This window comes from Phoxinus phoxinus (assembly GCF_949152265.1).
Source record: "Phoxinus phoxinus genome assembly, chromosome: 19".
Classification (NCBI taxonomy): Eukaryota; Metazoa; Chordata; class Actinopteri; order Cypriniformes; family Leuciscidae; genus Phoxinus; species Phoxinus phoxinus.
Window position 1 is genome coordinate 19,479,647 of NC_136894.1, and position 20,007 is coordinate 19,499,653.

The 20,007-nt window shown below is 38.0% G+C and overlaps 2 protein-coding genes and 2 long non-coding RNA genes across 4 annotated transcripts; 2 read left to right on the forward strand and 2 right to left on the reverse strand.

The window, feature by feature from the left end:
- Positions 1 to 998: 998 nt before the first annotated feature.
- Positions 999 to 2,495, reverse strand: LOC306986918. The gene is made up of 4 exons (XR_013795050.1): positions 2,448 to 2,495; positions 1,996 to 2,040; positions 1,166 to 1,787; positions 999 to 1,066 (listed from the first exon to the last, which is right to left on the reverse strand). It is a non-coding gene; the product is annotated as an uncharacterized lncRNA (long non-coding RNA).
- A 93-nt stretch (positions 2,496 to 2,588) lies between these two features.
- Positions 2,589 to 8,274, reverse strand: LOC306987176 (uncharacterized protein). The gene is made up of 3 exons (XM_079591247.1): positions 8,232 to 8,274; positions 7,320 to 7,356; positions 2,589 to 3,737 (listed from the first exon to the last, which is right to left on the reverse strand). Exon 3 carries the CDS (start codon positions 3,733 to 3,735, stop codon positions 2,614 to 2,616), a length of 1,122 nt encoding a protein of 373 aa, XP_079447373.1. The 5' UTR covers positions 3,736 to 3,737; positions 7,320 to 7,356; positions 8,232 to 8,274; the 3' UTR covers positions 2,589 to 2,613.
- A 1,588-nt stretch (positions 8,275 to 9,862) lies between these two features.
- Positions 9,863 to 10,892, forward strand: LOC306986617. Its single transcript, XR_013794999.1, has 3 exons — positions 9,863 to 10,099; positions 10,132 to 10,686; positions 10,770 to 10,892. It is a non-coding gene; the product is annotated as an uncharacterized lncRNA (long non-coding RNA).
- A 113-nt stretch (positions 10,893 to 11,005) lies between these two features.
- On the forward strand, positions 11,006 to 14,895 carry LOC306986601 (uncharacterized protein). The gene is made up of 8 exons (XM_079590001.1): positions 11,006 to 11,259; positions 11,458 to 11,687; positions 12,159 to 12,475; positions 12,643 to 12,911; positions 13,158 to 13,314; positions 13,512 to 13,722; positions 13,954 to 14,037; positions 14,165 to 14,895. The coding sequence occupies exons 2-8, from the start codon at positions 11,510 to 11,512 to the stop codon at positions 14,785 to 14,787; spliced, it is 1,839 nt and encodes a 612-aa protein (XP_079446127.1). The 5' UTR covers positions 11,006 to 11,259; positions 11,458 to 11,509; the 3' UTR covers positions 14,788 to 14,895.
- Positions 14,896 to 20,007: the final 5,112 nt, after the last annotated feature.

Below are 20,007 nucleotides of genomic sequence, written 5' to 3' on the forward strand. Positions count from 1 at the left end.
TTCTGACCTTGAGGAGTCCTTGTTGATTGGCGCTCAGTTCTGGTAACTGTAATGAAGTATGGAGATGTTACTATTTGGAAGATTTACATCAGCATCTGACAACTCTGGCAAAACATGTTCATATATAACATTGGGGATTTCTGACCTTGAGGAGTCCTGGGAGTTCTTGTTGATTGGCGCTCAGTTCTGGTAACTGTAATAAAGTATGGAGATGTTACTATTTGGAAGATTTACATCAGCATCTGACAACTCTGCCAAAACATGTTCATATATAACATTGGGGATTTCTGACCTTGAGGAGTCCTTGTTGATTGGCGCTCAGTTCTGGTAACTGTAATGAAGTATGGAGATGTTACTATTTGGAAGATTTACATCAGCATCTGACAACTCTGGCAAAACATGTTCATATATAACATTGGTGATTTCTGACCTTGAGGAGTCCTGGGAGTTCTTGTTGATTGGCGCTCAGTTCTGGTAACTGTAATAAAGTATGGAGATGTTACTATTTGGAAGATTTACATCAGCATCTGACAACTCTGCCAAAACATGTTCATATATAACATTGGGGATTTCTGACCTTGAGGAGTCCTGGGAGTTCTTGTTGATTGGCGCTCAGTTCTGGTAACTGTAATGAAGTATGGAGATGTTACTATTTGGAAGATTTACATCAGCATCTAACAACTCTGGCAAAACATGTTCATATATAACATTGGGGATTTCTGACCTTGAGGAGTCCTGGGAGTTCTTGTTGATTGGCGCTCAGTTCTGGTAACTGTAATAAAGTATGGAAATGTTACTATTTGGAAGATTTACATCAGCATCTGACAACTCTGCCAAAACATGTTCATATATAACATTGGGCATTTCTGACCTTGAGGAGTCCTGGGAGTCCTTGTTGATTGGCGCTCAGTTCTGGTAACTGTAATAAAGTATGGAAATGTTACTATTTGGAAGATTTACATCAGCATCTGACAACTCTGGCAAAACATGTTCATATATAACATTGGTGATTTCTGACCTTGAGGAGACCTGGGAGTTCTTGTTGATTGGCGCTCAGTTCTGGTAACTGTAATAAAGTATGGAGATGTTACTATTTGGAAGATTTACATCAGCATCTGACAACTCTGCCAAAACATGTTCATATATAACATTGGGGATTTCTGACCTTGAGGAGTCCTGGGAGTTCTTGTTGATTGGCGCTCAGTTCTGGTAACTGTAATAAAGTATGGAAATGTTACTATTTGGAAGATTTACATGAGCATCTGACAACTCTGGCAAAACATGTTCATATATAACCTTGGGGATTTCTGCCTCGAGGAGTCCTGGCTGATTGGTGCTCAGTTCTGTTAACTGTTATGACATTACAAAATATTACTAGTGGACAATTTCACCACCAAACAAAATCTCTGGTATGCTGTGTCCTGACTTATCCGTTTTGGTTTTCCATTACCTGGGGTTGAGGTGTGTGTTGGTAATTGTAAAAAACGCCCCCTACATGTCTGCTTTGTCCCAGATGTAAGCAGATTTGGATTAGAAATACATAAATATCAGTAATGTCTAGAAGTGCATTGCTTTCACCTCAGAAAAAAATATAAATCAATCGGTTCTATTTTTAAAAAAGAAAGAGAAGAGATAAGTCATTAATTAATGACTACTTGTTAATTTCTCAGGTGAATGCAACTCGTCTCCGCATGATCGAAGATATATGGCAACATATAACAATAATCAAAGCACATCTTACTTTTTTTGTGTTTCAATTTTTGTGGAGTCCTGAGAGTTTGTAGTGCCTTTAGAGTCGTGGAAAGCAACATGTATTAAAATATCAAATATACAACAGCAATAGATGAAATGCCAATATGTAACTTAGGGCTACTATGAAGGTGTTTGGTGTCTTGCACTGGTATTCAGTTATCTTTTTTGTACACAACAATCAAAACTACTTATACTTCCTTATAATGATTGTAGTATCATTATTAAATAAGAATATTTTTTTACTCTGTTCAAGGATTGGAGAGAGGAGTTGTGGTGTTTGTTGAAAACCTACAAAAAACAAAAAATAAATAATTCAAATACAAATATGGCCTCATATTACTCCAAACAGAGCACATTTAACTTCATATACAGTGCTATGTCACCTTCCATTACTTATGGAGATATTTTAAATTTTATTTGATGAATGGATGATTCATTAAAAAAAAACACATTGCTAATAATGTTTTTCACTACATGGATTTCTTGGTTTTATTGCAAGAAACAAACCCAATCAGAAGTAATTGTTAAGTGATCAATGCTGGTTTTGAAATCTATTTTCTACTTGATATTTGATGAATTGAGTAATGAATAGAAGTAGCTGATTTCAGCATTCAAAGTTAACTGTGCCCTGTTAATACAGAAAATCATCATATAATAAACTGAATTTACAGTTAGGTCTAAATTATATATCCTACTTGGTGGTGTAGACATTTGGGGGTCATCCAATGGACTCATCCGAGTACCTAATGAATTATTACAATAAATACATTTTCTCACTAATACACTATGTACACAAGGTTACACTTTTAATAATATGCAAACATCTGGGATGTCTTTTTTCAACCTGCAAATAACTGGGCCTCACAACAAAAAGGTGAGTAATCTTTTCACAGCTCCAAGAAAAATGAGGTGCATGTGGTCAAGAGGAAACTGTGTGACACATTTGATTCCCAGTTGGGCTAGAGGTGACGGTTCCTTCTGATGGTTTGGATATTGGAACTGACTGAATTTATCATCAGTGAGTTTTTCACAAGACACTTTATTTAAGTGGACAACCCTTCCCTCAACTGATGTGGCCACTGACAGACAACGCTCACATCCATGCAAGGCATTATGGCTTTTGATGCACTTCAGATATGCTCTTGCTGGAGCATCACATAAGAATGCTCGTACGGTTATTTTGTGCACTGTGGTTTTGTGTTGTACACCATTTTGCATAAGCTCCTGCAATTCTACAATTAAATCATGAAGATAATCATGAACAGGGTCGGGCTTGCTATTGCCATAATATAGAGCAACCAGAAATGGCTCAGAATTATCAAATTTAGCAAGAATAGGCCAAAAATGAGTTTTACTGGACTTGAAGATTGGCAGATCATCTATATTCATTGTAAGGTCAATAGTGCCTGTAAATAATGTGTTTTGGAAAAGGTACTGGAGAATACCCGGCTCTAAGCCATGGTATGTGTACTGGCCACCACATATATTCTTAATTTCAAATCCAGATGGGGTTTCTAGCAGTGTTCTGCTGTCTTTTGGAAGTGTATGTCCATGTGTTCTCAATATTCCCAGTAGCTTATTTAGCGCAGCATGTGTTTGACCTGTTGTTGTTGCCCATTCAGCCAAATCTTTACGCAATGACGGTGTGTCATCGGAATCGGAAGAATCAAGCTCTGTATTAGAGTCACTGGAATCGGCAGTTTCCTTGTATCCATAGTCTAAATCCTGAAAAAACAAACCATCCCCAGTTGATGGACCCTCTTCAGCATCTACATCCAAAGATGGACCCTCCTCAGACAAATATCCTTGTGTGGTTGGACCCTCCCCAGAAATATCTCCTTGCATTGATGGACCCTCCCCAGATACATCTCCTTGCAAATGTACATCCAAATCTACATATTCATCCAAGCTGCTACTTGATGCAGCAATAGCATTAACTCGGTCTCTCAATCGACGCCATTCTCTTTGGTATTTGGGATCCATAACTGTTGAATATGATAATAAAATTAACATTATAATTGACAATGTAACACGGTTATCCCAATACATGTCTGACTATTATTATAATATGATTTGAAACAGAAATATACAGTATATTTTTATTAATTATTCTAATGAAGGTAAAAGCAGATTTGATATTAATTTAGGCCTATAACCTACTTTTAGTTCTTCCATCAATTTTAAATGGGTCATGACATGAGAAACCAAATTTGCCTTGATCGTTTGGTATATAAGAGGTCTTTGTACCATTAAAACTTCCTGCAAGTTTCATAGCTTTAGACATCCTCCCCATTATAAACGAATCATTGATTTAATCAAGCTCAAAATACAGCTCGTTGGGGATCCATGGTAAGAAGTGACGTCACGGTGTGAAGTGACGTACCAGTCGTTTGCATATGACCGCCTCTAGCGCAGGACAACTACGCCTCTAGCTAGTGCTGTGTTGAAAAAATCGATTCACCAATTCTAAATCGATTTTCATATTAATTTCTAAAGATCGATCCGTAACTCAGAGGATCGATTTAATAACAGGCCTACATTTTCCCCATAAACACACTGAGACACGGCGACAGGCGGCGCTGCTAATGCGGTTTCTCTGAATCCACTTGTTGACAAGAAAGGAGGAATGAATCGTTCACATAGCGCGTTTTTTGCGCGTGCAGATTCGTTTTCCAGGCGCGCCTCTGTTCATGGTTGCATAGCAACGGCAGACGCAAAGGGAAAGCACGCGCTTGTTGAGAGGAGAAAGCGGTGCAGACTCGTGCAAACTGCGCTCTCCATGATGACGAGGAAGTATCATCAAATAATTAATTGATTTATAGCCCTTGCATTAGCTTTACTACTAGATATATTCATTGAGATGAGAAATAAAAAGCCGCCCTGTACAGCTATGATCAGCTGTTCGGCCGAGCTTTCCATGTTGTTACGGAAAGGCCCCTAAAGTGGTATCGTGTGCAGTTCGTTGTATCTAGTTTAAAAGGCCTTTTAAATATGAACGCAGTTTTGGATTAAATAAAAGGACAGTCAATTAAGTCAAATAAAACACGTTTTATCTCCTGTTTAGTTGGTAACACTACATTAAGACACCATTCATTAACATTAATGCCTTATCTAACATCAATACATTGAGTGAACAATACATTTTTACAACATTAATGTATGTTTGTGAATGTTATTTAATACAAACACTTGATTGTTCATGAACAGTTAAAACTTTTGATTTTAAAAATATAAGATCGGATCAGATCGGATCGAATCGAATCGAATAGTGATAATCGATTCAAGATCTTGAGAATCGGAATCGAATCGATTCTTGAAATTTGAATCGATACCCAGCACTACCTCTAGCGCAAGACAACTACACCTCATTTCATCTTCGCATCTGTCACGCGCCCCACATGTGTTCAGTCAACGTACAGCGAGTGGGTCTGTTTACTTGAAGATTGCGATGTCACGCAGATGTGCTGTTCTTGCTGTGGACAAACATGTTTGAATAATACGCTGCCGAAAGATCCAGACGTCAGGGGAAATGGATGCAGTTTATTTTTTGCGGACGTCCCAGTCACGGCAGTGTTAATTTAAGCGTGTGTGTTCTCCACATTTCAAGGATGAGTGACTGTTGAAAACAATCGCAGTATGATGCTGGCTTAGCCTTATCTTTAAGCAAAAGTTTTCTGGCAGTGTCGACTATTCTGGGCTCAGCAACGACGATGCAAACTGTAAGTAATGTAGGCTATTTAAAACTTAAAACTACTTTTTAAAACGTTAATTGCAGTTTCATTTATTATGAATAATGAGTGTTTTTACTTAGTTTAGCCTACTTATTGTTTTCAGAGACGTTCATGCCCCGTAGGCTATTAAAAGATGTAGGCTGTCAAACTGACAAAATAGTTTAGTTGTTGTGTTGATGGTTCATTTTCCTCTGATTCCTTCCGACTCAAACATCATTGCAAGAGCCATCGCCTCGCACACATCACCCGCTACTATGGTAAACACAGCTCCGCAGAATCCGCACTGTGACAAGGGGGCGTTAACAATTGATGCATAAGCAGCACTGATGTTAGCCAATCATAACAGTGGGCGTTAACACTGAACTCTTAAAGGGGAAACACCCCCAAAACAGACTGTTTGAATCACAGGATGAGAAACAGGGAAAAGGTCATAAATCACTACATTTTAAAAGTTTTTTTGTCCAAAAAACTATAGTAATACTAAGGCTGAGCAATTTTATCGATTCTGCGATATAAATCGATATTTTTTGTCCCAAGAAAGAATCGATTTTAAGCCGCGAGTATCGATACATAAGTCCCATTCAAATCCCCCGTGTTTACCCCCGTTCGCGTTGCAGGAAGAGCGATTTGGTCAGCCAGCCGCTAGTGTCTCGTGCTGATGGCGTGCTGATGCTAGTTAGAACAGCTGATGCGCTGTTCTAACGAGCGCTTTTCTGAGCACAAACACGCAAATCACACAGGCACTATCAGCCTGTCTAACAGCGCAGATAACCTGGGCCTAGTTACTGGACTAAGTTATATTTTGAGTCTATAATACACAAGGTTTACATCAACAAAGTTGGTTGTCTAAAGTGAAACCAAAAAATCTGACGCATCGCGTGAGACACAGTAGCTAATTGTAAACATTCTGCCGCTTGTCCTTAAAGGGAAAGTTCACGCAAAAATAAAAATTCTGTCCTTATTTACTCACACTAATGTTGTTCCAAACCTGTATTAATTTCTTTCTTGTGCTGAACACAACAGAAGATATTATTTTGAAGAATGTGGGTAACCAAACAGTTGCTGGTCCAGAACTAAAAGATGACAATTACAATTTTTGGAGAAACCCCTTTAATGTTAATAAAACAACAAATCACAAAGAGCAAGAGGAAATCACTCACTGCTCTTGACTTGAGAACTTTAGTAAGAATCAATGTATAATTTATACAGTGAAGTCTGTTGTTTTATATTTTCATTTAATTACTTTCTTCAATGCTACTGTTAATATAGCTTTTTCTTAAAGAAAATAATGCCTTTATGATCATTATGACTTTAAGAATGATTTTTATCTTCCCCACTTTGGCCTAAATGTCTGCCATTCTTTTTTATTTTATATTTTGTTACCTATAAGAATTTATTTTTAAAATAGGAACATTAGTTTGGCTGTAATGCTCAGTCACTTGCAAAATAATAAAACCAACATGAAAAAGAATCGTGATTAAAATCGTGATTTCCTGAAAAAAATTGTGATATGATATTTTTGCCATATCGCCCACCCCTACGTCCCCTTTAAATCTTTCAGAAAATGTTGTAAGTGTATCGGACTATATCGAATCGTTGGCTGAATATCGCGATATATATCGTATCGTGAGCTGAATATCGTATCGTGAGATTAGTATATCGCTACAGCCATAAGTAATACTATAATTGCACCTAAGGGAACATAGTATAAGACTTAAAGGGGCCCTATATCATGGCCCCTTTAAGTCCTTTTTTATCACTGACCGATGTATCTTTAATGAATATATAAAAGGGATAGTTCATCAAAAAATGAAAATCCTGTCATAATTTACTCACTTTCAAGTTGTTCCAAACCTGTATGGGTCTCTTTCTTCTGTTGAACACACACACAAAAAAAGACATTTGATGTTAGTCAAAATCAGTATTGACCGATTGCTGGATAATTTGCAATAAACCTGTGTCTTAAAATCCAATAAAGTTGATCACATCACTCCAGTTATGAGGTTTTTACACTGGCTTCCTGTCTGTCAAATAATTGATTTCAAATTACTACTGCTGGTTTTTAAAGCATTGAATGGTTTAGGGTCAAAGTAAATTTCTGATATTCTGCTGCATTATGGACCATCCAGAGCAGACCTCAGGTCATCTGGGACAGGTCTGTTTTTTTGTCCACAGAGTCAAAACTTAACATTAAGCAGCATTCAGTTCTTATGCACCAGCATTCAGTTCTTATGCACCATTTGGAACAAAGTCATAGAAAACTGCAGGTCTGCTGCAACTCTTAATTATTTTAAATCAAGGTTAAAGCCTTTACTGTTTGCCACAGCCTTTTATTCATTGGAAAGGAATAAACAGTTATAGGCCTCTTTTTAAATTGCCCTATGTTGTTGTTAAGTTTTATATAACGTACTTTAATTGACTTTTGGTGAAATGTGCTATACAATAAAATTGCCTTGCCATATAAAAAACTAAAATCTAAAAACTAAAATCTAAAATGTATTTATGGCTTTTATAACAAATAATGTTAATCATGTTGCACGTTTCATGTTTACCCCCTTTAATTTACATAATTAAAGTTTAAGGGAACACAGAAAAACAGTTAAGTTACAGTAGCCTAACGTTACAGTGCGGCTAACGTTAGCTTGTTAGAATAAAAGCATGTTACCTTCAAAATGTCATGATTCCTACACGATAACAAATACTGTATTTAAATAATGAACAAGTGTCAAAACGAACACACATACTTACAAGGTCAAAGTAGAATTTTGAAGGTTTGCTGCTGTTGCTCGACCGTCTCAGTGAGATCTCTCGTGCAAAATAAAATTTAAAATGGCGGCAATGTTTATCGCGATATCTGGCAACAGTCATCAGGTCTCGCGCGTTGCCAGTAGTCATGTCTCTGTTGGGCTGTTGCCATCTAGCGGTTGAGAAATGTAATTGCATTTTTATTTTATTTAAAATGAAAGACAGTCAAATTATATCGTTGTGTGTGACAGCAACCATGGGCGAACCATGGAAGCTGCGTGGGCGAAAAACATGTAAACAATTTGAAGACTATTGTGGCTATATCGCTGGTCTAAATCAGGGCTATAGCCAAGACGTTAAACGTAGACCACTGATCGCCTCGATCTCGCCGGGTGGGCTAAGAGCAGACTGCACATAGCCCGAGCTATTCAGATCGTGACTACATATAGACCATGTCATGAAATGACACTTGCACCTTGTACATATATTATTAACAATGCGAACATGATGGGATATCAACCATATCTTATGCGCTGCCTGATCAAAAAAACTGCAATTTCAGTTTGGACTATAAATGGCTACAAATATCCGGTCTGTATACGAGCTAGATCGTGTCTACGCACAGCCTACCCAGAACATGTCAAAGAAATTAAACCAAAACACCTTATAATCACAGTTGAAGTTGCTTACATGATGGAATATCATACATCTCGCAAGTTATTTAGGAAAAAAATACATGTAACCAGATTCTATGTTATTTCGTCTAGAAGTGGGTTACACATAGCCGGTCTATATCGGGTCTATATTTAACCGAGACGGCGAAATGACGGCTATTGCTTGCTGGTATTATGATTAATAATAGCCTACATCTTTTAGAATAGGACTATTTGATTGAATGCTGAATGTTGCGCTTGTTCAATTTAATAAAATGAAAACTTTAATTGTGATCATTAACTGAATATTAAATATTTAGTGCAAGTTTTGCGCAGCTCCCCGTCAATGATCTAGCAGCACCCACTCAGCACATGCTGTCCCTGCAGAGAAGCTACGTAGGCCGTGTAATTTTTTTTTTTTTTTTTTTTTTTTTGTTCCGTTATCTCCAACCCCCGTTTTGAGTCGCCGGATCCACCCCCCCTCTGCTGGATGCCCAGGATGGTAGGGGAAGGTCCCGCCCTTTTCGCCTCTGATTGGCTGGAAGGGCTGTCCTCCGATTGGTTATTTGATTTGGCCGTGAAACGTCATCTCACGTTCATGCCAAACTGTCAACTAGTCTGTTTTGATTGTCTTTACCGCCAACAGAGGTGAATTATGCTAGTAAACAGTGTGATAAGTGCGTGCCGTCAGATTTATATTCCAAGTTCACATTTTCATAGCCTGTTTAAATCGTGTTTAGATTAGTCCTAAATGTTTGAGCGAGTTTTGTGAAGATGAGAGATACTGAGAGAGAGGTGATAGTCGGTGGTGCAGAGGTGTGTGTGTGTGAGTGAGTGTGAGAGAGAGAGAGAGAGAGAGAGAGAGAGAGAGAGAGAGAGAGAAAGAGATTTCACTGACAAACACTGAGGGTAAATCGACTGTACAGTCACTTAACTGTTAGGCTATCCACACACACAGAAATGTGGTGGTTAAGGGCCACTGTGTCATGCCAATGTGCTTATTCGTCCCATCTTCTTCTATAGCTAGCAGTTTTGTGTCATGCTAATGTGCTGATTCGTCCCATCTTCTATAGAAACAATCTCTTTCCGAAACCCTGAAGCCAATATTAGCCATTTCAAGGTAAGGAATACACAATATTAGTGTATCAACATTAACTGTATGTTAAACATTACTAGTAATTATTGTGTGTGTGTGTGTGTGTGTGTGTGTGTGTGTGTGTGTGTGTGTGTGTGTGTGTGTGTGTGTGTAGCCATGAAAGTTAAGTGTCGCTGGTGTCATATTTGTGCAAAGGAGAACTTGGAGAACATCATACCGGATCATCTTGAGGTTAGGATTAGGTATAACTCAGAGGACAGGGAGCACAGCTCCAGTAATAAATGGTTTTGGAGCAGGTATCTAGAGGTATTGAATTTGAATGGTTAAGGTTAGGCTTACAGTAAGGGTTTGTTGTTCATTGTGTTAATAGGTTCTAATCTCAACAAATTATCTGTGACCTGTACTTATTTCTACTACAATGCAAGTATAGAGATAATTGTAAGTGTGCCTTTTGAAATAATATGGTTGATTTACTAACACTATATTTCATTTATTTAAACAGCAACTTATGCCTGAGGGGCACTGCCATTTTATTTGCACCTACACACCATTGGAGATGGGTTTTACAGCCTGTATAAAACTTCAACTTGCCACCAGAGAGGAGGTAGAGGCCTGGTTGGAGGACTTTCAACAGTCCTCAAGAGTGACCTTGAGAGTGGACAAAACCTATCCTATTACCGAGGATACGGTTTGGCGAAACAGCTACTGAGTAAGATGTACAATAGGCATGTTTTTTCTTTTTGTAATTGTTTAAATAGTCAGAGCTTCAATGAAGCATTTCTATGTTCAAAGGTTGACATGAAATGCCAGCACAATACAAGGCAGACGGGCTCCTCAAAAAAAACACACACACTGTCCTGCTATGCTCTACCTTGTGCTGAAAAAGCATAGGCATAGCCAGAACAGGAAGTCCAGGTAGGCTATTACACGTAACAGAAAATAATTTAGAGATTAACATTACATACTGTTTAATCCAGGTTGCATGCTCATGTTTCCTTTTCATATTTTATAGATCTAGTGATACTCATATTCAGGAGGGTTTATTGTTGCATGTGACCATCAAACATCACCACAACCACCGCATTGGCTGTTCCGAGGCCTTACAGCATCGGGATGTGTCCAGAGAGACCGTGGAGAAGCTGGAGAAACTTTTTCAGAGTGGGCACTCACCCTCCTCAGCCCTAAACACCCTGAAATATGACCTCCAGGAGGAGCAGAGTGATTCATACGTGTATGCCTCTGCAGATAGGTCCATTTGTCCTGATGTCCAATTCTGCTACCGGTCAGTGTCTTATTTGCTTATTCAAAAACAAAGATCTGGTGAATATCAGTGGTACACAGTGGTAGGAAATGTAGTCATATCGATTTTGAGCACACGTGCAGCTATAACCATAACACATTGACCGTTGAGGAGCTGTTAAATAAGGCTTTGCTATACTGTGTCCCCACTAGAAATGTTTGTTATTTATTGCCTCTACAGATTATACTACTCCATTTTTAAGCGGGAGTATGGAGCTTCATCTGGGGATGCCATGCTTGAAAACCTCCAGGAACGTCTGGAGGTTTACAACAAGGAACAATGTGAAACATGTGGGCGGATGGAGTCCACCACTGACGGACAAACAGTCATCGCTTTGTGCACTCCAGTCATGAAGAGGATACACAGACTGGAGAGACACAGTGGAGAAATGCTTTTTATGGATTCATCAGGTGTGTCCTGAAGGCAACACTGGTAGCAGGGTTATGTTTTATGTATGTTTTTGTCTGTTTCATGTTGAGATAACCTCTCTTGTGTTACTAGTTAAGTAAGGGTTAATGCCCTTCGAGGTGTCCATTGTCAGGTATTAATGGATGACGGCGAGGCGTGAACCGGTTGCCTTCGCCGAAGTCCATTAATACCTGACAATGGACACCTCGAAGGGCATTAACCCGCTTATACCATGTTCACTTGCCAAATAACACATTTTAAAAACATTAGTTTATATTTTAATTAGTTTTACAATCGAAATCTAAAGTTACAAATTACAAACAATAACTTGGTTTCCTTGGTTACGCCTGACGGTTTATTTATTTGTCCTCTATCACTTTTTAACGGACACCCTGCAGCCAATCAGAACCGAGTATTCACCCAAAAACTTTTAAAACTTGTATAGCTAAATAACATTTGTTCATTTCTGTCAGGAAACTGCGACCGAATGAATAGCCGAATATTCCTCCTGCTAACCCATTCGGCTGCAGGTGGGTTGCCACTGGGAGTCATAGTCACAACATCTGAGTCCCAAAACACCATTGCAGCGGGACTCAAGTTGCTGCAGTCTATACTACCAGGGGATGCTTTTTATGGAAGAGGAGTGCTAGGGCCAAAAGTAGTCATGACCGATGACTGCAAAGCCCTGCGACAGGCACTGCAGAATGTGTTTCCGCAGACCACTTCCCTCCTTTGTGTCTTTCACGTGCTCCAGGCCATGTGGAGATGGCTCTGGGACAGTCACCATGGGGTTTGTCAGAGAAATTCATATTGTTTTATTATATTTAGTCAGTTTAAATTCTAACATTGGTTTAAAATCCCCAACTGTTCTCTCGGCAAATATCTTTGCTTGAATGTGTTAAATAAACTGTCTTACTGGTATGTATGAAGACACTTGATCTAATATTTTCATCACAGGTGCCGAAGGGGGACCGGCAGTGGCTGCTGGATATCTTCAAAAAAATGGTGTATGCCATGTCACCAGAGGAGCTGGAGGCCTCCTACCACCAGGCTCTCCAGGACCCAGCGGTGCTGAAGCACCAACAGTACCGGGACCATTTGACGGCAGTGTTTGCCCAACGCAAGGACTGGGCTATCTGTCTACGCACGGGCCTTCCAACGCGGGGCAATGACACAAATTTTGTTGAAAGTGCCATGAGGGTCTTGAAAGACAGCATCTTCCACAGGTAGGAATAAAAATGTATAAGCTTTAAAACTTTATTGAAGGTGACACACACACACACACCATTACTTGCAACAGGGCCGTTGAATGCTTGAATCTGATTGGTTGACGAACGTTCTAAGGTGTGCATTATTTTCAATGGAAGCATGGTGAATGCTTTTTATCTTTTCATTTTTCGTGATTCAGATTTTCTTCTGTCGATACAAGTCAAATTCCGAAACCATTCTGTTCTCTATTGCCTTCCCTACAGGTTGAAGGCGTACAATATCACTCAACTGGTCGACTTCATTTGCACCAGACTGGAGGCATACTACATCAGGCGACTCCTTGATGTAGCAAACGGAAGGACTGTGAAGCGGAAGTTCAAGTTCAACAGACAGTTGTTCAGTCCTGACAGAATAGTCAAGGTGTGTGTTCATTTTACTACCAATGAGTATAGTGAGTTTTTGATAGGGGTTTTGTAACGCAATGAAGGGATTGTATTTCAGTTTCTCAATACCCTCCATTGTTTCTAGCTTTCGTTAATGTCTTAGCATTTTGTGATTTACAAAAATACCTTTTTCTAATATTATTTTCAACATCTATCTCTTTTTTCATATTCTAGCAAGATGAAACAAACTACACTGTTCCCAGTGAACAAGGAGGCGTTTATCTGGTGAACATTTCCATGGGCATGTGCACCTGCCCAGCTGGCACCAATGGGGCGTTTTGCAAACACCAACACTCTGTAATGCAGGCCTTCAAGCTGCAGGGAGGCCACCATCTTCCAGTGACATCCTTCACGGCAAAGAAGTCCTTCTATGAGATGGCCACAGGTATTAGATTGCTTGTTCTGAAAGGTAATTAGCTTGTTTGTTGCAGCTTACTTGTAGAGGGGCAACTGTAGCTCAGTTGGTAGGTTATTCTGTACCTGAAGGGTCAGCAGTTCAAATCTCAACTTCTCCTGTGTGTGACTGTGCATGTAAAACACCACACCAGTGCACTTGATTTATGATGCTGCGTATAATCATGGCTCTTTGTATCTCCTATCTTGTCTGTCCAAAAAGAAAAGCTTGACGTACCAGACAGCTGGTTTATGGGCTTGCAGTTTGAGATGGAGAAAGACTGCCCAACAGTTCCACTCATTGCAAGTGAGTACTTTTCAGCAGGCCAACTAATTGAACAGAACAGTGGGCCATATGTTGTAGTATTTTACGTCTTTATCCTTTTCCAATCACATGCCAGGATCTGAAATTAACATGTGTTTCTGTGAAATAGGCACCCAAGGCACCCAAGAAATAGGCACCCAAGCTGGAACATCCACTCCCACCCAAGGCACCCAAGCTGGAACATCCACTCCCACCAAAGGCACCCAAGCTGGAACATCCACTCCCACCCAAGGCACCCAAGCTGGAACACCACAAGACGGCTCTGGAACTGAAGCGTCATCTCAACGTGAGCATCTCAAAGGTCGTCTCAGATCAATGTTTAATGACCTTGTGGACACGCTACAAAATGATGAGACCTTCCAAGCCCCAATACAATCCCTTGTCTCATCCTACGAGTCCATACTTACTGACAGCGGCCTGATTTCAGCATTGTCTACCTTTGGGAAGATGAGGAGTGCTACTGCAAGAAACATCAGAATGCAGGCAAGAAAGGGTCTGCAAATGAGCACACAAATAGGCGTGCAACCTACAGCTGTTGCCCGTCGTAAGACTCCGCTGGGGGGCAGACGGGCGCTCATCAATGGTAGACCTCCAAAAAGAGCCCGGAGGGAACACAACTATGGGAAGGTAAAAGAGGGGAGTGGTGCACTGCCAAGAAGACTGGCACCACACTCCCTTGCCCAGTGTGTCTCTACTTCTGTGTCCTTAGGTAGCCAACACAGCAAGAAATAAACGTTAATAAATAAAGTCACTCTGACGCACACACACACACACAATTACAATAACATAATAAGACAATAATTACTAGTATGTTTAACATGCACTAATATTGTCTATTACTAGCACTTAGGTTCACAATAAATAAAATCTGTCATATTTGAATCATACTGTGGTGTGGTGTATTTACTACAATTGGCTGACTGCGGCTTCATTCATCTGTGATAGCCTATTAAAAATGTTCATGCCTGTGACTTTACTTTTAGTCTAGATGGGATGTACCCAAAAAGTGAAAGTGAGGAGCATTTATGGGTACAAGTCGGGAACCGGCCTAGCTTACATATTTCAAGGGTGCTGAAAACCTAAAATAATGGTACCCAAGCGAAATTGTGAGTTTTTGACCTTCTAATTTGCATATCAAAATGGCCGCCAAATTGCCTATCTTGCTCAGTCGTTGGACCATTTTCCCCTAGTTGTTTTGTAAGTAGGCAATCAAGATTAGGAAATTAAGTTTCTAGATCGATAGTCAAGGGTCAGAGCAAAGATATGATGGAGGCTCACTGCCTTTTTTATGTATATATATATGCAAAATACCAACTTTTAAGGTGAAATTATGCATTATTTGTGTCATTTTTTAAGGCCGACATACATATTCAATCAATATCACTCTTAAATGTTCCCAGTGTATATATGATATGTGATGTATTCCATATTACATAATAACTAAGAAAAACACCATTGCAAGTTGTCTGAGATTTAATTTTTTAATGCAAATTAAGCATTTGTTCTCTCACAGGTGTGTGTTTGTGTAACACTAATGTAATGCGCTCACAGGTGTGTGTGTGTGTGTGTAACACTAATGTAATGCGCTCACAGGTGTGTGTGTGTAACACTAATGTAATGCGCTCACAGGTGTGTGTTTGTGTAACACTAATGTAATGCGGTCACATTAGTGTTACACAAACACACTCCTGTGACCGCATTACATTAGTGTTACACACACACACACCTGTGAGCGCATTATATTAGTGTTACACAAACACACACCTGTGAGCGCATTACATTAGTGTTACACACACACACACACCTGTGAGCGCATTACATTAGTGTTACACAAACACACACCTGTGACCGCATTACATTAGTGTTACACAAACACACACCTGTGAGCGCATTACATTAGTGTTACACACAGTCTATCTAAACAGACTATGAAAATGTGAACTTGTAATATAAATCTGACGGCACGCACTTATCACACTGTTTACTAGCATAATTCACCTCTGTTGGCGGTAAAGACAATCAAAACAGACTAGTTGACAGTTTGGCATGAACGTGAGATGACGTTTCACGGCCAAATCGAATAACCAATCGGAGGACAGCCCTTCCAGCCAATCAGAGGCGAAAAGGGCGGGACCTTCCCCTACCATCCTGGGAAAAAAAATATCGCCTCCGGGACCTCCCACTTTACAAATTAAGCACTGTGTGTAACCCACTTCTAGACAAAATAACATAGAATCTGGTTACATGTAATTTTTTCCTAAATAACTTGCGAGATGTATGATATTCCATCATGTAAGCAACGTCAACTGTGATTATAAGGTGTTTGGTTTCATTTCTTTGACATGTTCTGGGTAGGCTGTGCGTAGACACGATCTAGCTCGTAGTCAGACCGGCTATATTTGTAGCCCACTATAGTCAAAACTGAAATTGCAGTTTTTTTGGGCAGGCTGCGCATACGATATGGTTGATATCCCATCATGTTCGCATTGTTAATAATATGTACAAGGTGCAAGTGTCATTTCATGACATGGTCTATATGTAGTCACGATCTAGCTCTGAATAGCTCGGGCTATGTGCAGTCTGCTCTTAGCCCACCCGGCGAGATCGAGGCGATCAGTGGTCTACGTTTAACGTCTTGGCTATAGCCCTGATTTAGGCCAGCGATATAGCCACAATAGTCTTCAAATTGTCTACATATGGCAAGCCGTTTTAACATTTAATCATTTAAGCCTACTAGTATTTTTTTTTCATGCTACTAGTACTTATTTTTTAGATACTAGTATCTATTCCATTAAGTACTAGTACTTATTCATTAGATACTAGTGCTTATTCTTTAGGTATAGTGCCTATTCATTAGATACTAGTACCTTTTTAAAGATACTAGTACTTATTCAATAGATACTAGTACTTATTCAATAGATACTAGTACTTCATTAGATACTAGTACTTAGATACTAGTACTTATTCATTAGATACTAGTACTTATTCATTAGATACTAGTACTTATTCAATAGATACTAGTACTTATTCATTAGATAGGCCTACTAGTACTTATTTATATAGTGACTAGTCACTATTTTTTTGTTATTAGTAAAAAAAATTTTTTTTGGCCATTGACTTCTATGGGATCTGTCATTTAGATATCAACTATTCAGTTCTGACTAGTATCTATTCCAATTGTGACTAGTACATATATCTTAGATACTAGTACTTATTCATTAGGTACTAGTACTTATTTTTTAGATACTAGTACCTTAGATACTAGTACCTATTAAATAGATACTTGTAGCTATTAAATAGATACTAGTACTTATTCATTAGATACTAGTACTTATTATTTAGATACTAGTATCTATTAATTAGATACTAGTACTTATTCATTAGATACTAGTACTTATTCAATAGATACTAGTAACTATTTATTAGACACTAGTATCTTTTATAATTGTTACTAGTAACTATTCTTATTTTACTAGTCACAACTGCTTTTTTACTAGTCTTATGTTATGACTAGTCAGAACGGCCACGGTAGAGTTCAATTCAAAATCTTACTAGTAAAATTTAAAATCTTACTAGTAACATTTGGAATAAATACTAGTATCTAATAAATAGGCACTAGTATCTATTAAATAAGTACTAGTATCTAATGAATAAGTACTAGTATCTAATGAATAAGTACTAGTATCTATTGAATAAGTACTATAGTATCTAATGAATAAGTACTAGTATCTATTGAATAAGTACTAGTATCTAATGAATAAGTACTAGTATCTATTTAATATGTACTAGTATCTATTTAATAGGTACTAGTATCTATTAAAAGGTACTAGTATCTAAAAAATAAGTACTAGTACCTAATGAATAAGTACTAGTATCTAATATATATGTACTAGTCACAATTGGAATAGATACTAGTCAGAACTGAATAGTTGATATCTAAATGACAGATCCCATAGAAGTCAATGGCAAAAAAAATTTTTTTTTACTAGTAACAAAAAAATAGTGACTAGTCACTATTTAAATAAGTACTAGTATCTAATGAATAAGTACTAGTATCTATTGAATAAGTACTAGTATCTAATGAATAAGTACTAGTATCTAATGAATAAGTACTAGTATCTAATGAATAAGTACTAGTATCTATTGAATAAGTACTAGTATCTAATGAATAAGTACTAGTATCTATTTATTAGGTACTAGTATCTAATGAATAAGTACTAGTATCTTTAAAAAGGTACTAGTACCTAAAGAATAAGCACTAGTATCTAAAGAATAAGCACTAGTATCTAATGAATAAGTACTAGTACTTAATGGAATAGATACTAGTATCTAAAAAATAAGTACTAGTAGCATGAAAATAGATACTAGTAGGCTTAAATGATTAAATGTTAAAACGGCTTGCCATATAAGTACTAGTATCTTTAAAAAGGTACTAGTACCTAAAGAATAAGCACTAGTACCTAAAGAATAGGCACTAGTACCTAGAATAAGCACTAGTATCTAATGAATAGGCACTAGTACCTAAAGAATAAGCACTAGTATCTAATGAATAAGTACTAGTACTTAATGGAATAGATACTAGTATCTAAAAAATAAGTACCAGTAGCATGAAAATAGATACTATAGTAGGCTTAAATGATTAAATGTTAAAACGGCTTGCCATACACAAAACGATATAATTTGACTGTCTTTCATTTTAAATAAAATAAAAATGCAATTACATTTCTCAACCGCTCGATGGCAACAGCACAACACAATAAAATAAAAATGCAATTACATTTCTCAACCGCTCGATGGCAACAGCACAACAGAGACATGACTACGGGCAACGCACGAGACACGATGACTGTTGCCAGATATCGCGATAAACATTGACGCCATTTTCAATTTTAATTTGCACGAGAGAGCGAGAGAGCTCACTGAGCATTGTCGGAGACGGTCGAGCAACAGCAAACCTTCCAATTTCTACATTGACCTTGTAAGTATGTGTTCGTTTTGACACGTGTTCATTATTTAAATACAGTATTTGTTATCGTGTAGGAATCATGACATTTTGAAGGTAACATGCTTTTATTCTAACAATCTAACGTTAGCCGCACGTGTAACGTACTGTAACTGTTTTTCTGTGTTCCCTTAAACTTTAATTATGTAAATTAAAGGGGGTAAACATGAAACGTGCAACATGATTAACATTATTTGTTATAAAAGCCATAAATATATTTTAGTTTTTAGATTTTAGTTTTTGATGTGGCAAGGCAATTTTATTGTATAGCACATTTCACCAAAAGTCAATTCAAGTACATTATATAAAACTTAACAACGACATAGGGCAATTTAAAAAGAGGCCTATAACTCTTTATTCCTTTCCAATGAATAAAAGGCTGTGGCAAACAGTAAAGGCTTTAACCTTGATTTAAAATAATTAAGAGTTGCAGCAGATCTGCAGTTTTCTTTGTTCCATATGGTGCTGCTGCTTCATGTTTAGTTTTGACTCTGTGGACAAAAAAACAGACCTGTCCCAGATGACCTGAGGTCTGCTCTGGATGGTCCATAATGCAGCAGAATATCAGAAATTTACTTTGACCCTAAACCATTCAATGATTTAAAAACCAGCAGTAGTAATTTGAAATCAATTATTTGACAGACAGGAAGCCAGTGTAAAAACCTCATAACTGGAGTGATGTGATCAACTTTATTGGATTTTAAGACACTGGTTTATTGCAAATTATCCAGCAATCGGTCAATACTGATTTTGACTAACATCAAATGTCTTTTTTGTGTGTGTGTGTTCAACAGAAGAAAGAGACCCATACAGGTTTGGAAAAACTTGAAAGTGAGTAAATGGTGACAGGATTTTCACTTTTTGATGAACTGTCCCTTTTATATATTCATTAAAGATACATAGGTCAGTGATAAAAAAGGACTTAAAGGGGCCATGACATGTTTTTTTCT